Consider the following 18,122-nt stretch of genomic DNA (forward strand, 5'->3'; position numbering starts at 1 on the left):
TAATTTCCAATTCGTTGAACTTTTGCACTACTAGACTGCGCACCAACACACTGAACATTTTTTGGGTGTTTTTTTTTTTGTGGAATTCATTTGGTAAATGAAGTTATATAAATGTAAAGTGAAAATGAAGCTTTTTTATAGCGCAGCAGATAAATGCGATTTTTTCAATTATTTTTTCTTTATTTGTGAGCCGCATAATTTCGAATTGAAACGATTGTTAAGTGAGCCAATGGCGCGGGTTTTTTCGTGGGATAAGTAATTAAAAAATTATAAAGTAAAGTTTTAACAATAATAAAGACTAAAAAACAATATTATTGACAGTTCAAAAAAAATTATATAAAATTACAAGTTTTTTTTTATAAAAGTGGTGAAAACAATATAAAAATTAATATTTATAAATTTCTAAAAGGAGATTTATATATAATAAAAAAAATAAAATAAAAATAAATGTACACAACAGAAAAAAAATTTAAAGATATAAAAAAATTCAAAACAAAAATAAAAGCAAACAAATCAAAATTATTTAAAAAAATGTGAAAATTACAAAACGGTAAAATAAAAATAAGAATTAATAAATAGAAATGCAAAAATTTAAAACAAACATAAAAAAATAATAAATTATTATAAATGAAATGTTTATATAAAATTAAAAGTTTTTTATAGATCAACTTAAAAATTACTATTTATGAAAGGTGATTTATAAAGCATATTCATAAAAATAAAAGTAAATGTAAACAAAAAGAAAAAAATTAAAGTTAAAAAATCGAAATAAAAATAAAAGCAAACAAATTAAAAAAATTATTTATAAAAATGTGAAAATTTCAAAAAAAAAGTTAAAATAAAAATAAGAATTAATAAATAGAAATGCAAAAATTTAAAACAAACATAAAAAAATAATAAATTATTATAAATGAAATGTTTATATAAAATTAAAAGTTTTTTATAGATCAACTTAAAAATGACTATTTAGAAAAGGTGATTTATAAAAAATATAAATAAAAATAAAAATAAATGTAAACAAAAAGAAAAAAAATTAAAGTTAAAAAAAATTCGAAATAAAAATAAATAAAATTAATATAGAAATAAATGCACACAAATTAAAAAAAAATAATAATTTACAAAATTTTAAAAACTATAACTTAAAAGCTTTTATAAAACAACTTAAAAATTACTATTTATAAAAGGTGATTTATAAAAGATATAAAAATATAAAAAAGTAAATGTAAACAAAAAAAAAACAAATTTAAGTTAAACAAAATTCTAAATAAAAATAAATAAAATAAAAATAAAAGTTAAGAAGTCAAAATACAAAATTTAAAAGAAAAATAAACATAATTAATTAAAATTAAAAAATAATAAATTTTTATCTATGAAAACAACTAAAAAATTAATAGTTTTAAGTTTATAAAAGGTGTTTTATAGAAATTAAAAATTTTAATTTTGTACATAAATATGAAAAAATAATACAAAATAGAATACAAACAATAAAACTATGAAATATATTTTTCAAAAAGTAAATAAAAAAATAACTTACAGCGGTGCAGCAAAAGACTGTTAAAATTTGTAAAAAAATAATTATAGTTAATTCAATTAAATCAGACAAATCATAAAAACATTTTAACCCAAAATTTAATTAAAAAGTTAAATACAATAAACAACAAGTTAAATACAAAAACAACTAACAATGTTTAACATAAAAATTTAAAGAAAATTAAATATCATTTCTGCTATAGAAATAATTTAAATTAAATTAAAAAATGTTACCCTAAAATTAAAATAAATAAAGTTAAATACAAAAACTAACAATGTTTAACGTAATAATTTAAAGCAAAATAAAAAAAAAATTGGCTACAAAGAAAATTTATCTAAAAAAATATTTAATTTTATTTAATATAATTAAAAAAAATTATTTAATTTCTTAAAGTATCGCTTTTAAACATTTCAGAAAAACTTTTTATTTTTTTTACAAAGAAATAGCGACACTTATTTCATATAAAAAATAAAAAATAACACTTAAATTTATCATAGAGAAAAGGGTTCTATTAAAAAAATTTAAATAATTCATTTTAGTTACAAAAAAAATATTTTCTCTAAAATCGTACGCTTTTAAACAATTTAACCCAACTTCAAATATTTTAATAGCAATAGTTTTTTACAAAGAAAAGCGATATTAATTTCATAAAAAAATTTTATATCAAAAATAAAAATAAACTCTTCACTAAAATATTTGGTTAAACTTTTCCACAAATACAAATTTTTTCAGCCTTTCGCGAATTTTAAACTTCTAATTTGCAATTTTTAAACAAAATATAAATAATTAAAATTATATAATGTTTAACTATAAAAAAATGTATTAAAATATTAAAATAAAAAATATATAAAAACTATTTTTTTTTGTTTTCAAATAATAAAATAAAATATATACTTAAAAAAAAATAAAATAAATAATTTTTTAAAATAATACAATTAAACAAACAAACTAAATCGCCATTTTTTATTATAAATATAAAATATTATAAATAAAAATATTTGAAAAGAGTATACATACATAAATAAGAATGGAATATATAAAATAAAATTACAAAAAATATAATATTTTTTAAATTATAAAAATAAAATATGTACATACATATTTTTAAATAATAAAATAAAATATGTAATTAAAAAAAACCGATCTAATATATAATTTTTTAAAATAATGCAACTAAACAAAAAAGCCATTTTTTGATATAAAAATATTTGAAAATAATATAAATATTTCACAATGGTTTCATAACAAATCTCACAAGCTTTACATACAGCCAACCACAGCTCACTTAACAATAAAAAGTTTATAGAAATTATTGTGCTCACACAGCGTACTAAACAAAATAACGGTATTACAGGCGCAAGCTATTTATATCAAATAAACGGGCGGGAAGCTTAGAAAAATTAAAAAAAAAATATTACAATTAAAAAAAAAACAATTTATTACAACTAAAAAAAATATTACAATTTTTAATTCTTTTTGTTTTTAGAAAAACAAATGTAACAAAATTAAAAAAAAAAGTAAAAAAAATTAAAACAAAAATAAATTTGAAATAAACCCGAAAAGAAATTAAGAAAAGATTTACTAAAATTTTTTAAATTTGTTTGTTTTTATGAAAATAAATGTAATAAAATTAAAAATAAAAAATTAAAACAAAAATAAATTTGATATAAAATGAAAAAAATTTAAATAAAAATAAAGGTAAACAAAAACACAAAAATGTTAAGTCAAAAAAAAATTCAAATAAAACTAAAAAAATTAAAATTTAAGTAAACGTAAACAAATAAAAAAAAATATTTTAATTTAAAATGTTGTAAAAATTTCAAATAACAAGAATTAAAAGTAAAATGTATAAATAGAAATAACAGAAATACAAATATTTAAAAATAAAATAAATAAACATAAAAAATTAAAATTAAAATAAATGTGAACAAAATAAAAAATATGTTAATTTAAAAAATGTAAAAATTACAAATAAAAAGAGTTAACATAAAAATATAGTAATATTAAAATAAAAACAAAAATTCAAAATTTAAAATAGACAAAAATTTAAATTAAAAAAATTAAAGTGAAAAAATAAAAAGTTAAAATTTTCAAAATAAAATATCAAAATTTTCAAAATAAAAATTAAAATTAAAAAAAATTAAAATGAAAAATAAAAATTAAAATTTTCAAAATAAAAAATTAAAATTTTCAAAATAAAAAATTAAAATTTAAAAAAATTATAGTAACATAATTTCACTGAAGCCTAAAAAGTTTTTGTGGCAAATTATTGAAAGCTTATGCAAATAAGATTGGATGCCTTTTTATTAACTCATTTTAGCCACTCGAATTTCTATGCAGTCATGTGTGTAAATTCCAAAAACTTTAAAATTTACTTTAACAAAGCACAAATATGCAAAAAACAAAAAAACGTTTTTTAAAGCAAATATTTTGAAGCGTTACGGCGAAGCTTTTGCTGCACATAATTTTGCTTGCAAAAATTAAACAAAAAACATAACCTCACTTTTATTGTTTTGCTTTTGTTAAACTCTTTTCTATTAATTAAATTAATTAATCAATTATGCATATGAATATGTATTTGAAAAATCATAACTAATAAATGGCATTAAAAAATACAATTGTATACACCCACTGGGCGTGGCTTTGCGCTTTTATTACAAACACTATTATTTTTATTATTATTAATACTATTATGTTATTATTATTATTATAATTATTATCAATATTGAAGCGAACGAGAAAAATGCTGTTCTATATACATATATAAAATTAAATAATAATTAAATACATAAGCGTGTAAGCACGAAAGTGTAAGCAGAAAAACATAACAAACAAACAAACAAAAAAATTAAATAAAATTAGAGAAAAGGCAAAAAGATATGTTTAATGTATGTACCAATTTAGTATGTAAAAGTAACACACACACACACGCATACACAAACGTAAATTACAAATACAATTTAAAAAGTTTATATATACATACATATATATATTTGTAATTAATAAATAATAAAACTAAACATGAAAATAAAGTGAAAACAATTAAACAAAAAATAAAGAAAAAATTTTTGTTTTACATTTCGCACTTATTACAAAGGAAATAATTGGAGAACATGAAAAAACATTGACGGCGGCTTCAACGAAGCTGTAACACCGCTTTCTCCAGCATGACGCTGATTAAAATGTCCGCGTTTATTAGGCCAACCATGTTGTTGTTGTTTTAACGGATGCCTAATCCCCGTAAGGATGGTAATGATTAGCTAAGTTGTCGTCTAGTCATCCAACGGAAGGCCGTGCTGTTTCGACGGGGTCGATATAGGGGTGTCAGATGAGTGGGGTTGGTGGGGCATGCAAAGAGGAGGCCAATGTCATGCGGTGGGGGTTCTACGCACCGGAATTGACCTGGATTTTATCCGACCAAGGGCTGGAAATCTAACCCAGTCTTAGTTTAAGCTTGTCGTCACTGGAGCAACGCCTTACAGCAGGGTTGCTTCGTATTCTCATGACGTGCTGGCAATGTGTCCAACTCGGACCCGGAGGAAACTTTCTGCTGCGTTTGCGCCAGAAGGCTCTATCCAAACTGCACCTCGGTGCAATGCATGCAATGGATGGAGCCATTTTAAGAACTGCTCAGGCCTTAAGACACACAGGAAGTGGACCACAAGTTACGAGGCCCCACCGCTGCACCTAGTTCGCGCACTGCGCCGCCATACCATCGGAGTGACCAACAGAGAGCCACCACGGTCCATAGGTGCTCAAATAGGCAACCTGACTCCCATTCTGATCGGCCACCCTTTTCATCCCGAGCCAACCAGGTCTTCTGCAGCGGTGCCTTCTCGTTGGCATCGCGCACTTTTTTTATTCTGTGGAGGTACTTTTTTGAAGTATCCGTGACCGGATAACAGCTGAGTTGTGTAAAAGTCGAATTCTACGAATTTACGGCTTGTCCTTAAGTTTAAGTCTTTTGCTTGTCTGGCCATAGCTTTTTCCTTTCGTATGCCAGAAGGTCAATTGGGGCTTTACCGCTTATAACTAATATTGCGTCGCCTGACACTGTTTGGTAGGCTGATACAACTCCGAGGACTGGAGTGCGGTGCACTCTGCCAACTACCTTACGCCGGTTTTCTTTTTTATGCACATCTTGCCACATCTCAGCTCCGTTTAATAGGATGCTGATTGTCGTCGGAATTAGGAGCTATCTCTTTTCTTGGCTGGGCCCCCTATGTTGGCCATTAGTCTGCTAAGTTGGAAGATGATTTTCGCTGCCTTTCCTGCGGCCTTGTACCCAGAAAGTTAGTCTCCAGTCTTATGTAAGTCAAGCCATGATACTGACGCAACATGATCTGATTAAGCTTTCTTCGCGCTTCTTCTGTGTCTCATGCTGTAATTACTGCTGCATTGTCATCCGCGTAGCTAATTAAGTAGGATTCGTCTGGCATTTTGAGTTTTAGTATCGCGTTGGAGCTGATGTTCCACAAGTCTGAACCTAAATGGGATCCTTGTGCTACTCCTGACGTGACCGCTATCTGTCGTGATCCCTCTCTAGTTTGGTACAGCATTTTTTTGTTACTAAGGTAGCTCTGCACCACAGCTCTGAGATAGTCTGGTTTCTCCAGACTGGATAAGGAAGCAATGGGTCTGGCAGTAAACGAAGGCAAGACGAAATATCTCCTGTCACATAACAAACAGCCGTCGCACTGGCAACTAGGCTCCTGTTGCTCCTACTGTTGACAGTCATAACTTCGAATTTGTAGATAATTTCGTCTATCTTGGAACTAATATTAACATCAACGCAGAATAATTCTTGCCAACAGGTGCCACTTCTGACTGACCCAACTCTATAATTCACTCATTATTCCGGTCCCACAATTTGGTACAGAGGCTTGGACGATGACAGCCTTTAAGGAATTTCGAAAGAAAGGTTCTGCGGAAGATTTATGGTTCTTTGAGCATTGGCAGCGGCGAATCTGCAGTTGATGGAAGGATAAGCTTTACGACTTATACAACGACATTGATATAGTTCAGCGAATTAAGAGACAGCTGGCTAGTTCATGTTGTCCGAATGGATGAAAACACTGCAACTCTGAGAGTACCCACCAGGGGAAGCAGAGGAAGAGGAAGATCTACTCCGTTGGAAAAACTAGATGGAGAAGGAGCTGGCTACAATAGGAATGTCCAATTGGCGCCAAACAGCGAAAAGGAAGAACGAAAGAATTGTTGCAAACTCGGCTTTAACCGCGTAAGCGGTGTCTACGCCAGTAAAGAAGAAGAAATCCGCATTTCTTGGAATGTTCACAGCTTGGAAGGAAATTTCCAAGTTCTGAGTAGCTTGAATGAGGCAAAATATTTCGCATACAAAATAAAAAAAAATTAATTCCTTGCAGGTGTGTTACTTTTATTAAAACTGTATGTACAAAATCTCTAGCTAACTATTCATATGAAGATATAACGGTGCAAATTAACGTGCATACTTATTACTATACACAATGACTATACAAATTAGACTTAAAACTAGGGATCAATACAACCAAAAAAAGTCACTAGGACGAGGCCAAAATATACGGACGTATGTCTTCCACATCGAGCAGCTGTTCGGGCGCAACGTGTTCGCTGCACATCGGGCACGCGTTCAGCTCCGAAAGTATTCTACAAAAACAGTTTTTTATTATTATTTTTTATTTCTTTTTCTACCTCAGCACTCACTTTTCCATTTCGGCGCGAAAGCAAAGGAAATCACATTCCGGACACGAAGTCATTTGCTGTTTGATAATATGTTGACCCGTTGCTATGCAAATGGGCAGCGTCGTCTTGCAGCTGTGACATGTCACCTCCATATTCGGCAAGTTGGTGCCACATATCGGGCATTCCATTGTCTCGGCCTCAATGTCATCGCTAAGCATTTTGATGCCCTTCGGCGCTTTGCGTACAATGGACTCGATTTTCTTCGCATAACGCGCATCCAGCTGATGCCGATAATCAGGACGCATTAGCATCGAGGCGTACAGGAAGGCGGACTTCTTCAAGCCAGCGCGATGACATTCGATTACGGTCGAGGTGAGAATCGGCACAATATCTGCAAATATGTGAAACTTATAGCATAACGGTTAATACATAATGTAAGTATTGCACTTACGTTCCGGAAATTGCGAGATGTTCGCAGCCACCTGCACCAACAGCTTGGCGGCCAGCAGATGATTGCCGAGCTTCACGTGTATGCGCACCAAAGTGTAGCGATGCAGGAGTATCAGATTGTGGCGCATATCCGCCGATACCGCCAAGTTATTGCGACGCAACTCTTGGTACATGGAGAAGAGCATATCGCGCGCTGTCTTATAATTGCCGGCTATTTGCTCCTGATTCGCCACAATGACCGCGGTCTTGGCGGCGTCCTTGTAATGCTTGCGCGCCATATACAAGCGGAACAGATAGCGCGGATCTTTGGGCACGCCGTCCACTTCGCCCAACAGGAATTCAATCAACTGTGTGGCAAGCTGTTCATTATTCGACGTCGCCACACAGTCGATGGCCAGTGAGAGCGCTTGCGTCTCTTCGTTGGTAAAAGCGGATGCTTTCAGCAGAAAGCGCAGCGCTTTGCTGAACTCGCGCGCCAAAAAATAATACTTGCCAGCCAAGAGTGTATACTTTTCCGCCTCAAAGTAATGCGCCAGTGCGAGATAATCACTGGACTTGGCATTCTCGTAGCGTTGCAGCAGTTCACCATGCTGTTTGAGCTTGTTGTGACGCTGCGCGAGTGCGAACGCCTCCTCCAAGCAACCGCAAATGACTAGAAATTGTAGCGCCTGCTCTATGTCGCCGATTTTCTGATAGAATTTCGCCAGCATCTTTGCCGCCTCCATGGAGCGTGACTCGAGCACGATTTCGGACGCCGCATGCGGATCAACCAAATGATCCAGATAAATGCGCACGCAAGCGTCTAAGTCGCCGGCAATGCGATAGCTATTGATAGCCTCTTGATATTGCCCATCCGCCTCCTTGGCCTTGGCGTAGGCGGCATGTAGTTTCGTGCTCTGCACCTGTGGCAATATCTGATTGGCTTTGTGCCACATTTTCAGATTGATGTAATGGCTGCAGGCCTCATCGTAGTATTCGCCGCGCTCATACAGGCCAGCGGCTTCGGTATAGTGACCGACGGTAGCCAGCAGTTCCGCGCAATCAAATAGCAATTGTTTGTCATTCAGTTCGACGGCATACTGGATCTGTGGATAAATACGAGAAATATGTATATAAAATCTACCGTTATATATATGGTCATTTAGCAAGTATTTACACCGCGTCGAAAATCTCCAGCACGTATCGAAGTGCGCGCTATGCCCATTTTGCATTGGCGCACATGATCCTCATATTCCGGCGAGTCGTTCGTCAGCTCGTCTTCGTGGTCATTAATCAGATCTTCTTTGTAGCCCTTTTCATAGTGATACAAGGCATCAGCGTAGTTGCCACTAGAAATATATTCATAAAAATTATTACGAGTTTATGTTTTCGAATCTCTTCATTCTATAACTATTCGACGAAAACTGGATCCCGTGTGAAGCCTCTCAGCACCGATATGGTACTTTTTACAAGGAGGTACAAGATCTCGCCATGAAAACCCCAAGGCTAAACGGGGTGGAGTTAACCACTAAGGATCATGCGATTATCAGGGAGTAATTTGGCATAGCAGACTGACGTGGAAAGGAGGAGAGGGTGAATAAGGCCAGATGTGCTCTCTACGCATGTAAGAAGATGTTCAGGTTTACATGGGGCCTTTCACATGTCCTTAAGCATTGGTATTACACAGCGCAAATCAAGCCCATTTTTTTAAACGAGGTCAGATCTTCGAAGGTACAGCGCTTGGCCGGGTAAAATCCGGGTCAATTCCGCTAACGTAGAACCGGCTGTTGTGAGAATTGTGAGGGAATTGCGAATCAAGACAAACTTACTTTACCGTGCTTTGGTTGTTGTTGTTGTACATTCCTGAACTAATTTCTGGACATGGTACCGAATTGACAATTCTTGGCCGAAAAAAATCTAGGTCCGTTCCAGTTACTTAGACCCGACTGACGTAGGAGCGGCAGTGCCTTGGTGTGGTGGACCGCTGCCAGTAAAGTGTCATACAGAACAGAATACAACGGCTTTCTGCTCTCTGCAAAACGGCAGCACTAAGAACCAATCCGCCGACTGCACTTGAAAAATTACTCGACCTGCCACCAATTGACTTTGCAGTGGAAAGCTCGGCAGCGAAATCAGCTGCAAGATTAGCGACGCTAGGTCTTTCCACAATAATCTGCTGACAATTCTCGTTGGTAGGAGGTCGATGGATAAGATAGATCACATGGATAAGATAGATCACTCACGCTTTATCTAGGAGTGAAGGTTTCAAGTCATGCTAAAAGAGGATCGATGGCGCAGGGGCACGCGATTCATCAGTGGAAATCTTAACTTATATATTGGCGGATCAAAGCTGCCGGATGAAGTTGGTGCCGCGATCTATTGCGCGGAACTAAATCTCAGACGATGTTGTTGTTGTAGCGGCAGAATTCTGCCGAGTTGACAGTCCTTGGCCGGATAAAAATCCGGGTCCGTTCCGGTTACGTAGACCCGACTGTCGTGGGAACGGAATCTCAGACGATCATTCAAGCCGCCGGAGTACTGCAGTATCTTCCAGGCAGAAGCTCTTGCAATCAAGGGAGCTGCTAATATAGCTAACAGCGCTGGAAATGACATAAAGAGTACCATTACATACGGTGTTAGCCCAGCGGCAATTAAAGCAATAAACCCACATCGCATTGCGTCAGCGAAGCTTCCTTAGAAGCAGGGAGGCAGTAGATATAGTGGCTGTCGGCATGCGGCTGCATATAAACTGGGTCTCAGGCTACAAGGGTGTTCCGGAAAACGAAATAGCTGATAAGTTAAGGGGCCATCCGCTTGACTACCGAACCAGTTCAAGAAGTACGCAAATCGTTAAAAACGGCATACAAAGAAATTTCCGAAAGCGATGACAGACGGATAAGGTTGAGATGGATTGCGTTAAGGGTATGCAGGATCGCCAAGATCATATGCATGGGAGCGGACGAAAAATACGCAAACTTTCTACGCACACAGTCTGGAAAAAACTGCAGGTCGGTAGTTGGCCAAGTCACAGGGCACAACTTACTGGCATCACATGCGAATCGTAAGGACATTTTTAACGATGGCATACAATATGTAGAAAGTGCAGGGAAGTAACATGAGAGAGACGCTGAAACACCTGTTCTGCTGATGTCCGATTATCGAGAACTCGGCTTAGATATCTAGGAGCTGCGCAGTTCCAGAGACTGGATGAAGTATCAGAATTAAATATCAAATCAGTTTTAAACTTCGTAAAAAGCGTTGACGTCCTTCATGACGTATACTTCAGTTCGTATTAGTAACTCTCCATCTGGCATTACAAAGGAACTGTAGGGGTATACATATATGGCGTGACTGTTACCAATGTAACCTAACCTATATATTAAACTAGATCGTTCCCACAACAGTCGGGTCTACGTAACCGGAACGGATCCGCATTTTTATTCGGCCAAAGACTGTCAACAGATTTATGCGGCTACAACAACAACAAATATACTGGTTCGATATCGGTGGTTCCGACAAATGAGCAGCTTCTTAAGAAGAAAAGTACGTGCGCGGAAGTTCGTAGTGATATCCCAAAAATCGAGAGACAACTTCGTGTATATACAGATGGAAAGATAGATGGATATATTAAGGGTTATTCGACTTTTCCTTCGGCAAACTTCGTATATCCTGTGTTCAAATTATAAAAGCCAATCGGAAGGAGAATACCCAAAACTATCTTGGCAACTCCCGTCACCGTCTGTTTTGGGAAGTTTTTTTCAAGAAAATAAAGTGCTACTTATACGTTCCGACGAAATCAGGTCTATATAACCGAAACGCTACAATAACAGCAATTTTCTTGTATAGATATACACTTCACGACCTCAAAAAAAACTGAGCAACTTCATGTTCAACTAAATGCTCGTTACTATCAACTCACGTGAACTCCAACTGCTGAGCATATTCACGCGCGATAAAGGGCACCTCATCTGGTTCGAATTTATGCGCCAACAACAATGCCTGCTCCCACTGCAACAAATCACGGCAAATTTCGAGCGCTTCTTTGGTATATGAGCCGCGCAAAAAATTATCTTTCGCCTCATCATATTTCCCCAACAGAAGGCAACAGAAGCCAGTTAGCATGGTTACATCCTCAATGTAGCGCATATTCTCCAAGGCGCTGACCATAGCGGCATCGGCGATATGGCGATAACCACGTAAAGCTGTAATATAAACGCAGTACGAAAACGAAACCTCATATGAATGCGAACACTGCTTACCGATATCTGGTTCCAAATCGGCTATCGCCTGCTCACCGAATTCCAACCAACCAGAACGCGCATTCATGCGCTCGCAAGTCTTGTAGGCCTCCACGTAGTTTTTGAGACTCAAAAGGGTTTTTAAATTCACACTAGGGCTAATACTCGGTGTAACCAGGTGTGTGGACAGCGTCTGAGTAGCATATTGGCCGCCATCGATGTGCAGCACCATTTCGCCGTCGCACAGCATTAACGGCAACTGCGACGCATTCAGTTTGCTTTCGCCAATTTTCAATGTATGTTTACCTAACGGGGCAGTAAGAGGTAATAAGCTATGCTATACTATATACGAAGTAGTTTACCATTCACCGAGTAACGCACGAAGACGTGTGTGGTCACCGATTTAGTGTCGAAGGTTATAAATACGTGCTGTTGTGCTACATCCCATAAGCAGCCTTCGCATTTTTTCGGAAAATCCGTTATAATGATAGCTTCCTCCAAAGCCTGCAAATATAGTAAAAAAAATTACTCACACACATACATACATACATACATTTTTTTTTATTGCTACGTGTGAACAGGCATTAAATTACCGGCAGAAAAACATAACCTTGACCATGTTCATCAACAAATATTATTTTCGTGCCCTCCGTATCGGTATACAGCTTTCGTATGCCCATGTTATGAGAGTATTTAGTGCAGACATCCCATTTATCCAGCGAAAAGTATATAAGATGGCCGAGCTATAAGCAAAAACGTTTAAAACATAACTGTAATTGAGTAGGAAACTATTTTGACTCACATCGGTGGCGAAGATTAGGAATTCTTGCGTCAAACAGAAGCACGTGATCACAGCTTCGTTGAGCGCCGCCAACGCGGTTGGAAATGTCTGCGAAAGCTTATCCTTGACATTCGGATTATCCGTTACGATTGCTTGCAATGACAAGCGTGGACCGCATAGTGCCGCGCAGTAATCGGCGTTCAGACCGAAATCAGTAATGGGCGCAGGGAAATCGCGCTCGCTAAGCAACTGCGGCTGATCACCCAACGTCTTACCCAGGTCATAGAACCAAACGTGATTGTCGAGCCCGGTTGCAAGATGATATGGGCCTATTGCCAGGAAACTAGGCTCGTCAACTAGACTCAGACGATATGGTATAGGTTTGGACGACTAAAAAATTGACTTAGAGTTAGAATAATATATTTTCAAAAGAAATTTAAAATATTTACATACCTTCTCCGGCGAGTAGACGTAAATAGACACCTCTGACAAGCTGCTCAAAATAGCAATGCGCGGTGGTGAGACGGCATACAGCACCGTTAGTTTGGTAACATATATATAAACTGTGCCAGCCATGGAGGTAACAGCTAGTAATTGCCCATCGCTGGACCAGTCGATCATTTGCACACCCGAATGGTCAGGCACGGTTATGATTTTTTCGGTTTCTTGTAAGTTCGTAATTGAATGGATTTTTATGCTACAAGAAAAAATTGTATTTAATTTTAAATGTGTTTTTTACAACTTTGAGAACTGACGGTACTCACGTATCATCGCCACACGACGCCACTATATCCAATGATGGACAGTATGCGACACCAGTTAATTCCTCTTTATGATTTTTCACTTGCCACAATTCTTGACCGACATCGCGTGGATGCGTTGATATTGCCACAACATGCCCATTCGAGAAACCCAACAAAATATAACCATCACCAAACCATTTGTGCTGCAACAACGAACCGTAACGACTTTGAAAACCCAGCTCCGTTGGCGCATCCGGTTCGGGTAAATAGTACAGAAACAAAGTACGCTTGCCGATAATCATGCTAACGGTATTTTCACCACCACCACTAGCACCCGCACCAACGCCACTTACACTACCGCTAGCATCGCCCAAACTACCATTACTGCCACTGACACGCTCCTCACTAGCCATTTGTGCGAAATACATATCAGTGGGCGCATCGCGCAATTGCACCACACGCACTGTGTCACCCGCTTCATTACTTAAGCTGAAACTTTTATCATCTGAGCCGAGCGCTAGTAAATTTTGTGCCGACCAAGCGCCGCATGTAATACGCTTGTTGTGTTTACCCAAAATCGGCGTACGCTTGCCTGAGCGATGGTTATAAATAGCCAAATTGCCACGCGCTGTGCCCACAGCCAACACTTGTTCCTGTTTGGACCACACTATACAAGTGAGCGGATCGCGCAAGCCTGACTCAATGGTCGTTTTCAATTGTGTGCTGGCATCCCATATAGTGATGACCGGCGTACTGGCGTTAATAATACCCAATAAATCGCCGCAATTATCCCAAGCAAAACCGGAACATAATCTAAATATTTAGAAATATTTTATGTTTATGAATTAGTGCACAAAATTGTGGTACTTTTACCCAGCTAACAGTAAACGTTCAACCAATTGGCCTTGGCGATTGAATATCGCAACTGAACCGTCCGAACCAGTGGTAGCCAATAGGCCACCCAAGGTACCTTTTTGCCAAATAAAATAAACGTCGCCAGGCCCATGTGGGTCATCGAATTTGTACAGCAATTTGTCGAATGACATTACAAAGCGTAGTTTTCGATGTATATTCCTAAATTGTGATTATTGTTAGACAAACGTTGGCCAAAGAAAACTCACTCCAATACGACGCGACTGAAAAAAAAAAAAAAAAAAAATATTTATTTAGTTTATTTTTTTAATTTTCCTTTTGTTTTTAAAACTCTTTACATTTACATTTACTTACATTTTCCAATTGCTATCTTTAACCATTAATGAAAACTGCAGCTCTAAAATTTCCTCATTACATATGCATATGTGTGTATAGCATTTTTAATTAAAGTGTTTTTCCACTTTTTCGTCGACATTATACCATTTTCACTGGTTGTACAGTTATTATTTATAATTATTTTGTCTTCAAAACAGAACTCAAATATTTTTTGAATTACCAATATAATTTTTAGTCCCAATAATTCTTCCGCAAAATTGAAAAACAATTTTACAGAAATTTTTTTCGTTTGTTTTGTTCGCTTATTCTGTTGATGCTCAGGTTGCTAAGCAACAAGTGAATTTTTGTAAGATGTTGAGAACAGAAACCAGAAGCAAAAATGCGAAGTCCTTAACCCTATGAGATATTAGCCTGACTGAATTATTAGTAATGCAATTACTTACAATTGTATAATTCGTATTGAATACATAAAATATTAGTAATTTAATCATGAAACTGTGATACAAAATTAGGCTGAGATTTAGAATAGCAACCGCCGATTTTGGGATTAATATGGGTACGTACGGATAGAGGAAGTTATCCAGTTTAAGATTGGTTGCTGCTGACTTATGGTTTTGATTAATTGTGATATCACAATCCAATTCATATGGATTCTGACATCCTATTTTTTAAATTAATTTAATTTATTTCAAAATCACAACAAACACCAATAAAAATCTGGCAATTCTTATAATTTTTGTTTACATTTTTCGCGAATGTCAACAAAACACAAGCCCTTTAATTACTTTTGTTTTCTTGTTATCTTTTTTGCTCGGAACAGCTGATTTGTTCATTACTCATACGTCAGCGTACGGCTTGCAACGAAAATTACTTTTCTCGTAAATATTTGGAAATTTTATTGACAAATTAATTAATGTAAAAATGTCTGACGATTTACCAGACAAATTCGATTTGATCGTTATTGGTACTGGATTTCCGGAAAGTTGTGTGGCTGCTGCTGCAAGTCGTATAGGAAAAACCGTCTTACATATCGATCCTAATGAGTATTATGGTGGTGTTTGGGCGTCTTTTAATTTGGAATCATTCTGTGCTCTTTTGGAACAAGGCGCTAACAAAGAACTACGCAATGCTAGTCAGAAATGGCACGTGGCTGAGAAACTTAAAGTAGAGGAGGCAGAATCGGATACGGTCAACTCTGATATTGTAGCAGGCGAGACCAACATAAAGACTGATGCTGCCAAGCAAAATGTGTTAGACTGGTCGCGTGAAACATTGCTACAACAATCGAGACGTTTCAATTTAGATTTAAGTCCAAAGATTCTCTATTCTGCTGGACGTTTGGTGCAGTTACTTGTATCTTCGAATATTTGTCGCTACGCAGAGTTTCGTGCAGTGGACCGTGTGTGCACGCGATTTCAAAATAATATAATCAATGTGCCTTGCTCACGCAGTGATGTGTTCAACACCAAAGATTTGAACATCGTCGAAAAGCGACTACTCATGAAATTCTTAACGCTATGCATGACTTATGGGGAAGACAAAACCGACGAAGATGCCTTAGAATTTCGTGGCAAAACATTCCGTGAATATTTGCAAGAGCAGAAGGTTACCGAAAAGATTAGTATTTGTGTAATGCAAGCAATTGCAATGTGCAATGATGACACTTCCTTCGAGGAGGGAATGGCGCGTACACAACAGTTTCTCAATAGTCTCGGACGTTACGGTAATACACCGTTCCTATTTCCCATGTATGGTTGTGGTGAAATACCACAATGCTTTTGTCGTCTCTGTGCAGTATTCGGTGGTATTTACTGTTTGAAACGACACATCGACGACATCAACATCGAAGCGGATACCAATATGGCTAGTGTGGTACTAGAAGGTAAAACTATAAAAGCGCAACATGTCGTTACTGCGCCAGGACATTTGCCTAATGCATTCCTACAACGAAATGTTGGTGTTTATGGGCAAGGTGAATTGGTAAATTCACTCTCTCGTGGTATTTTCTTGACTGCTACACCATTGGGCTCAGAAGAGTTGAATTCCGGTGGCGGAGGCGTAAATTTACTTAGACTTTTGGCCGGCTCGCAGGAAGCTATACTTATACAGCTTTCACATTTTTCTGGCACTTGCCCTAAAGGAGTATGTAAGTGTTGACGCCTAAAAGTAGACACATTTTTTTTGCATACGAAATCTTTAATAAATATTTTCTCGATTTCAGTTCTCTTTCATATTACGACAACTGCGCAAAGCGATCAGCCCGCGCAAGATCTGGCGCCTTTTGTTTCACAAGTATTCAATCCCGATGACGAAAATGCCCCAAAGTTACTATACTCGGCTTACTTCACAATTATGGGACGCGAACGTACTTCGGCTACTCCGAACGTTGATATCTCAACGCCGATATTTTGCACCAGCACACCCTATTATGAATTAGATTACGATAAATCTATAACCAGTGCACGTGAGATCTTCGCTAAATTGTATGCAGATGCGGAATTCCTGCCACGTGCACCCGATCCGGAAGAGATTGTGATTGAGGGCGAAGATCCACGCGCGCTGAGTGAAAACAGTTTGCCGGATGATTTGCGTGAACAGTTGCGTGAGTTGGAAAATTCTGCTGAAAATATGGATATTGAAGATACAGATGCTACGCCAGCTGCTGGGAGCACTCAAGAGGATGCGGAAACACAAAAAATGGATGCAGATTAAAAAAACTTGTGCTCGCGAATGCAGTGAAGAAAAATAAATGCTTTTGAAATATTACGCGTACACCACAACCATTAAACTATATTATCGTAACTTTAAGTAATATTATATATACGCTATATACATACATACATACATCAATGTATACTTATTCGCTTTGTATAATTTTTTTTACAAAATTTGAGATTTGCACATAAAATTAAAATTATGCACTACAACGAATGGTATGCCCGTCTAAATATCGATATTCTGAACAGGTTATATTGAGAGGGACACGATTTAGCCCGTCTGCCAGTATATACGCTAGCGAGCTGCTCACTTTTTAAGATATGGATCTGAAATTTTGCACATGTCTTTTTCTCCCTAAGAAGCATCTTATTTGTTGGAATCGTCAATATTGGATAACTATAGCATATAGCTGCCATACAAACTGATCGATCTGAATCTAATTCTTGTATGGAAAACTTTTTTATTTGTCGAGATATCTTCACGAAATTTGATATGAACTATTTTCCAAAGCAACGCTATAATATCCGAAGAAATTTTTCAGATCAGATTGCTATAGTCTATAGCTGTCATACAAACTTATTGTTCAAAACCTAGTTTTTATATGGAAAACTTTTTTATTTGACGAGATATCTCCATGAAAATTAATATAAATTATTTTACAAGGTAACGCTATAATATCCGAAGAAATTTTTCAGATCGAATTGCTATAGCTTATAGCTGCCATACAAACTGATCGATCTGAATCTAATTCTTGTATGGAAAACTTTTTTATTTCTCGAGATATCTTCACG

The 18,122-nt window shown here is 36.1% G+C and overlaps 2 protein-coding genes across 2 annotated transcripts; one reads left to right on the plus strand and one right to left on the minus strand.

Moving 5' to 3' along the window:
• Positions 1–6,905: 6,905 nt before the first annotated feature.
• LOC120771569 (WD repeat-containing protein 19) lies at positions 6,906–14,836 on the minus strand. Its single transcript, XM_040099635.1, has 13 exons — positions 14,632–14,836; positions 14,278–14,540; positions 13,426–14,217; positions 13,115–13,358; positions 12,683–13,051; positions 12,474–12,623; positions 12,243–12,384; positions 11,902–12,186; positions 11,562–11,844; positions 8,820–8,991; positions 7,665–8,748; positions 7,235–7,604; positions 6,906–7,177 (listed from the first exon to the last, which is right to left on the minus strand). The coding sequence occupies exons 2-13, from the start codon at positions 14,448–14,450 to the stop codon at positions 7,072–7,074; spliced, it is 4,170 nt and encodes a 1,389-aa protein (XP_039955569.1). The 5' UTR covers positions 14,451–14,540; positions 14,632–14,836; the 3' UTR covers positions 6,906–7,071.
• Positions 14,837–15,444: 608 nt separating this feature from the next.
• On the plus strand, positions 15,445–17,798 carry LOC120772188 (rab proteins geranylgeranyltransferase component A). The gene is made up of 2 exons (XM_040100654.1): positions 15,445–16,759; positions 16,835–17,798. Exons 1-2 carry the CDS (start codon positions 15,535–15,537, stop codon positions 17,323–17,325), a joined length of 1,716 nt encoding a protein of 571 aa, XP_039956588.1. The 5' UTR covers positions 15,445–15,534; the 3' UTR covers positions 17,326–17,798.
• Positions 17,799–18,122: the final 324 nt, after the last annotated feature.

The sequence above is a fragment of the Bactrocera tryoni genome, chromosome 3 (genome assembly GCF_016617805.1).
Source record: "Bactrocera tryoni isolate S06 chromosome 3, CSIRO_BtryS06_freeze2, whole genome shotgun sequence".
Taxonomy (NCBI): Eukaryota; Metazoa; Arthropoda; class Insecta; order Diptera; family Tephritidae; genus Bactrocera; species Bactrocera tryoni.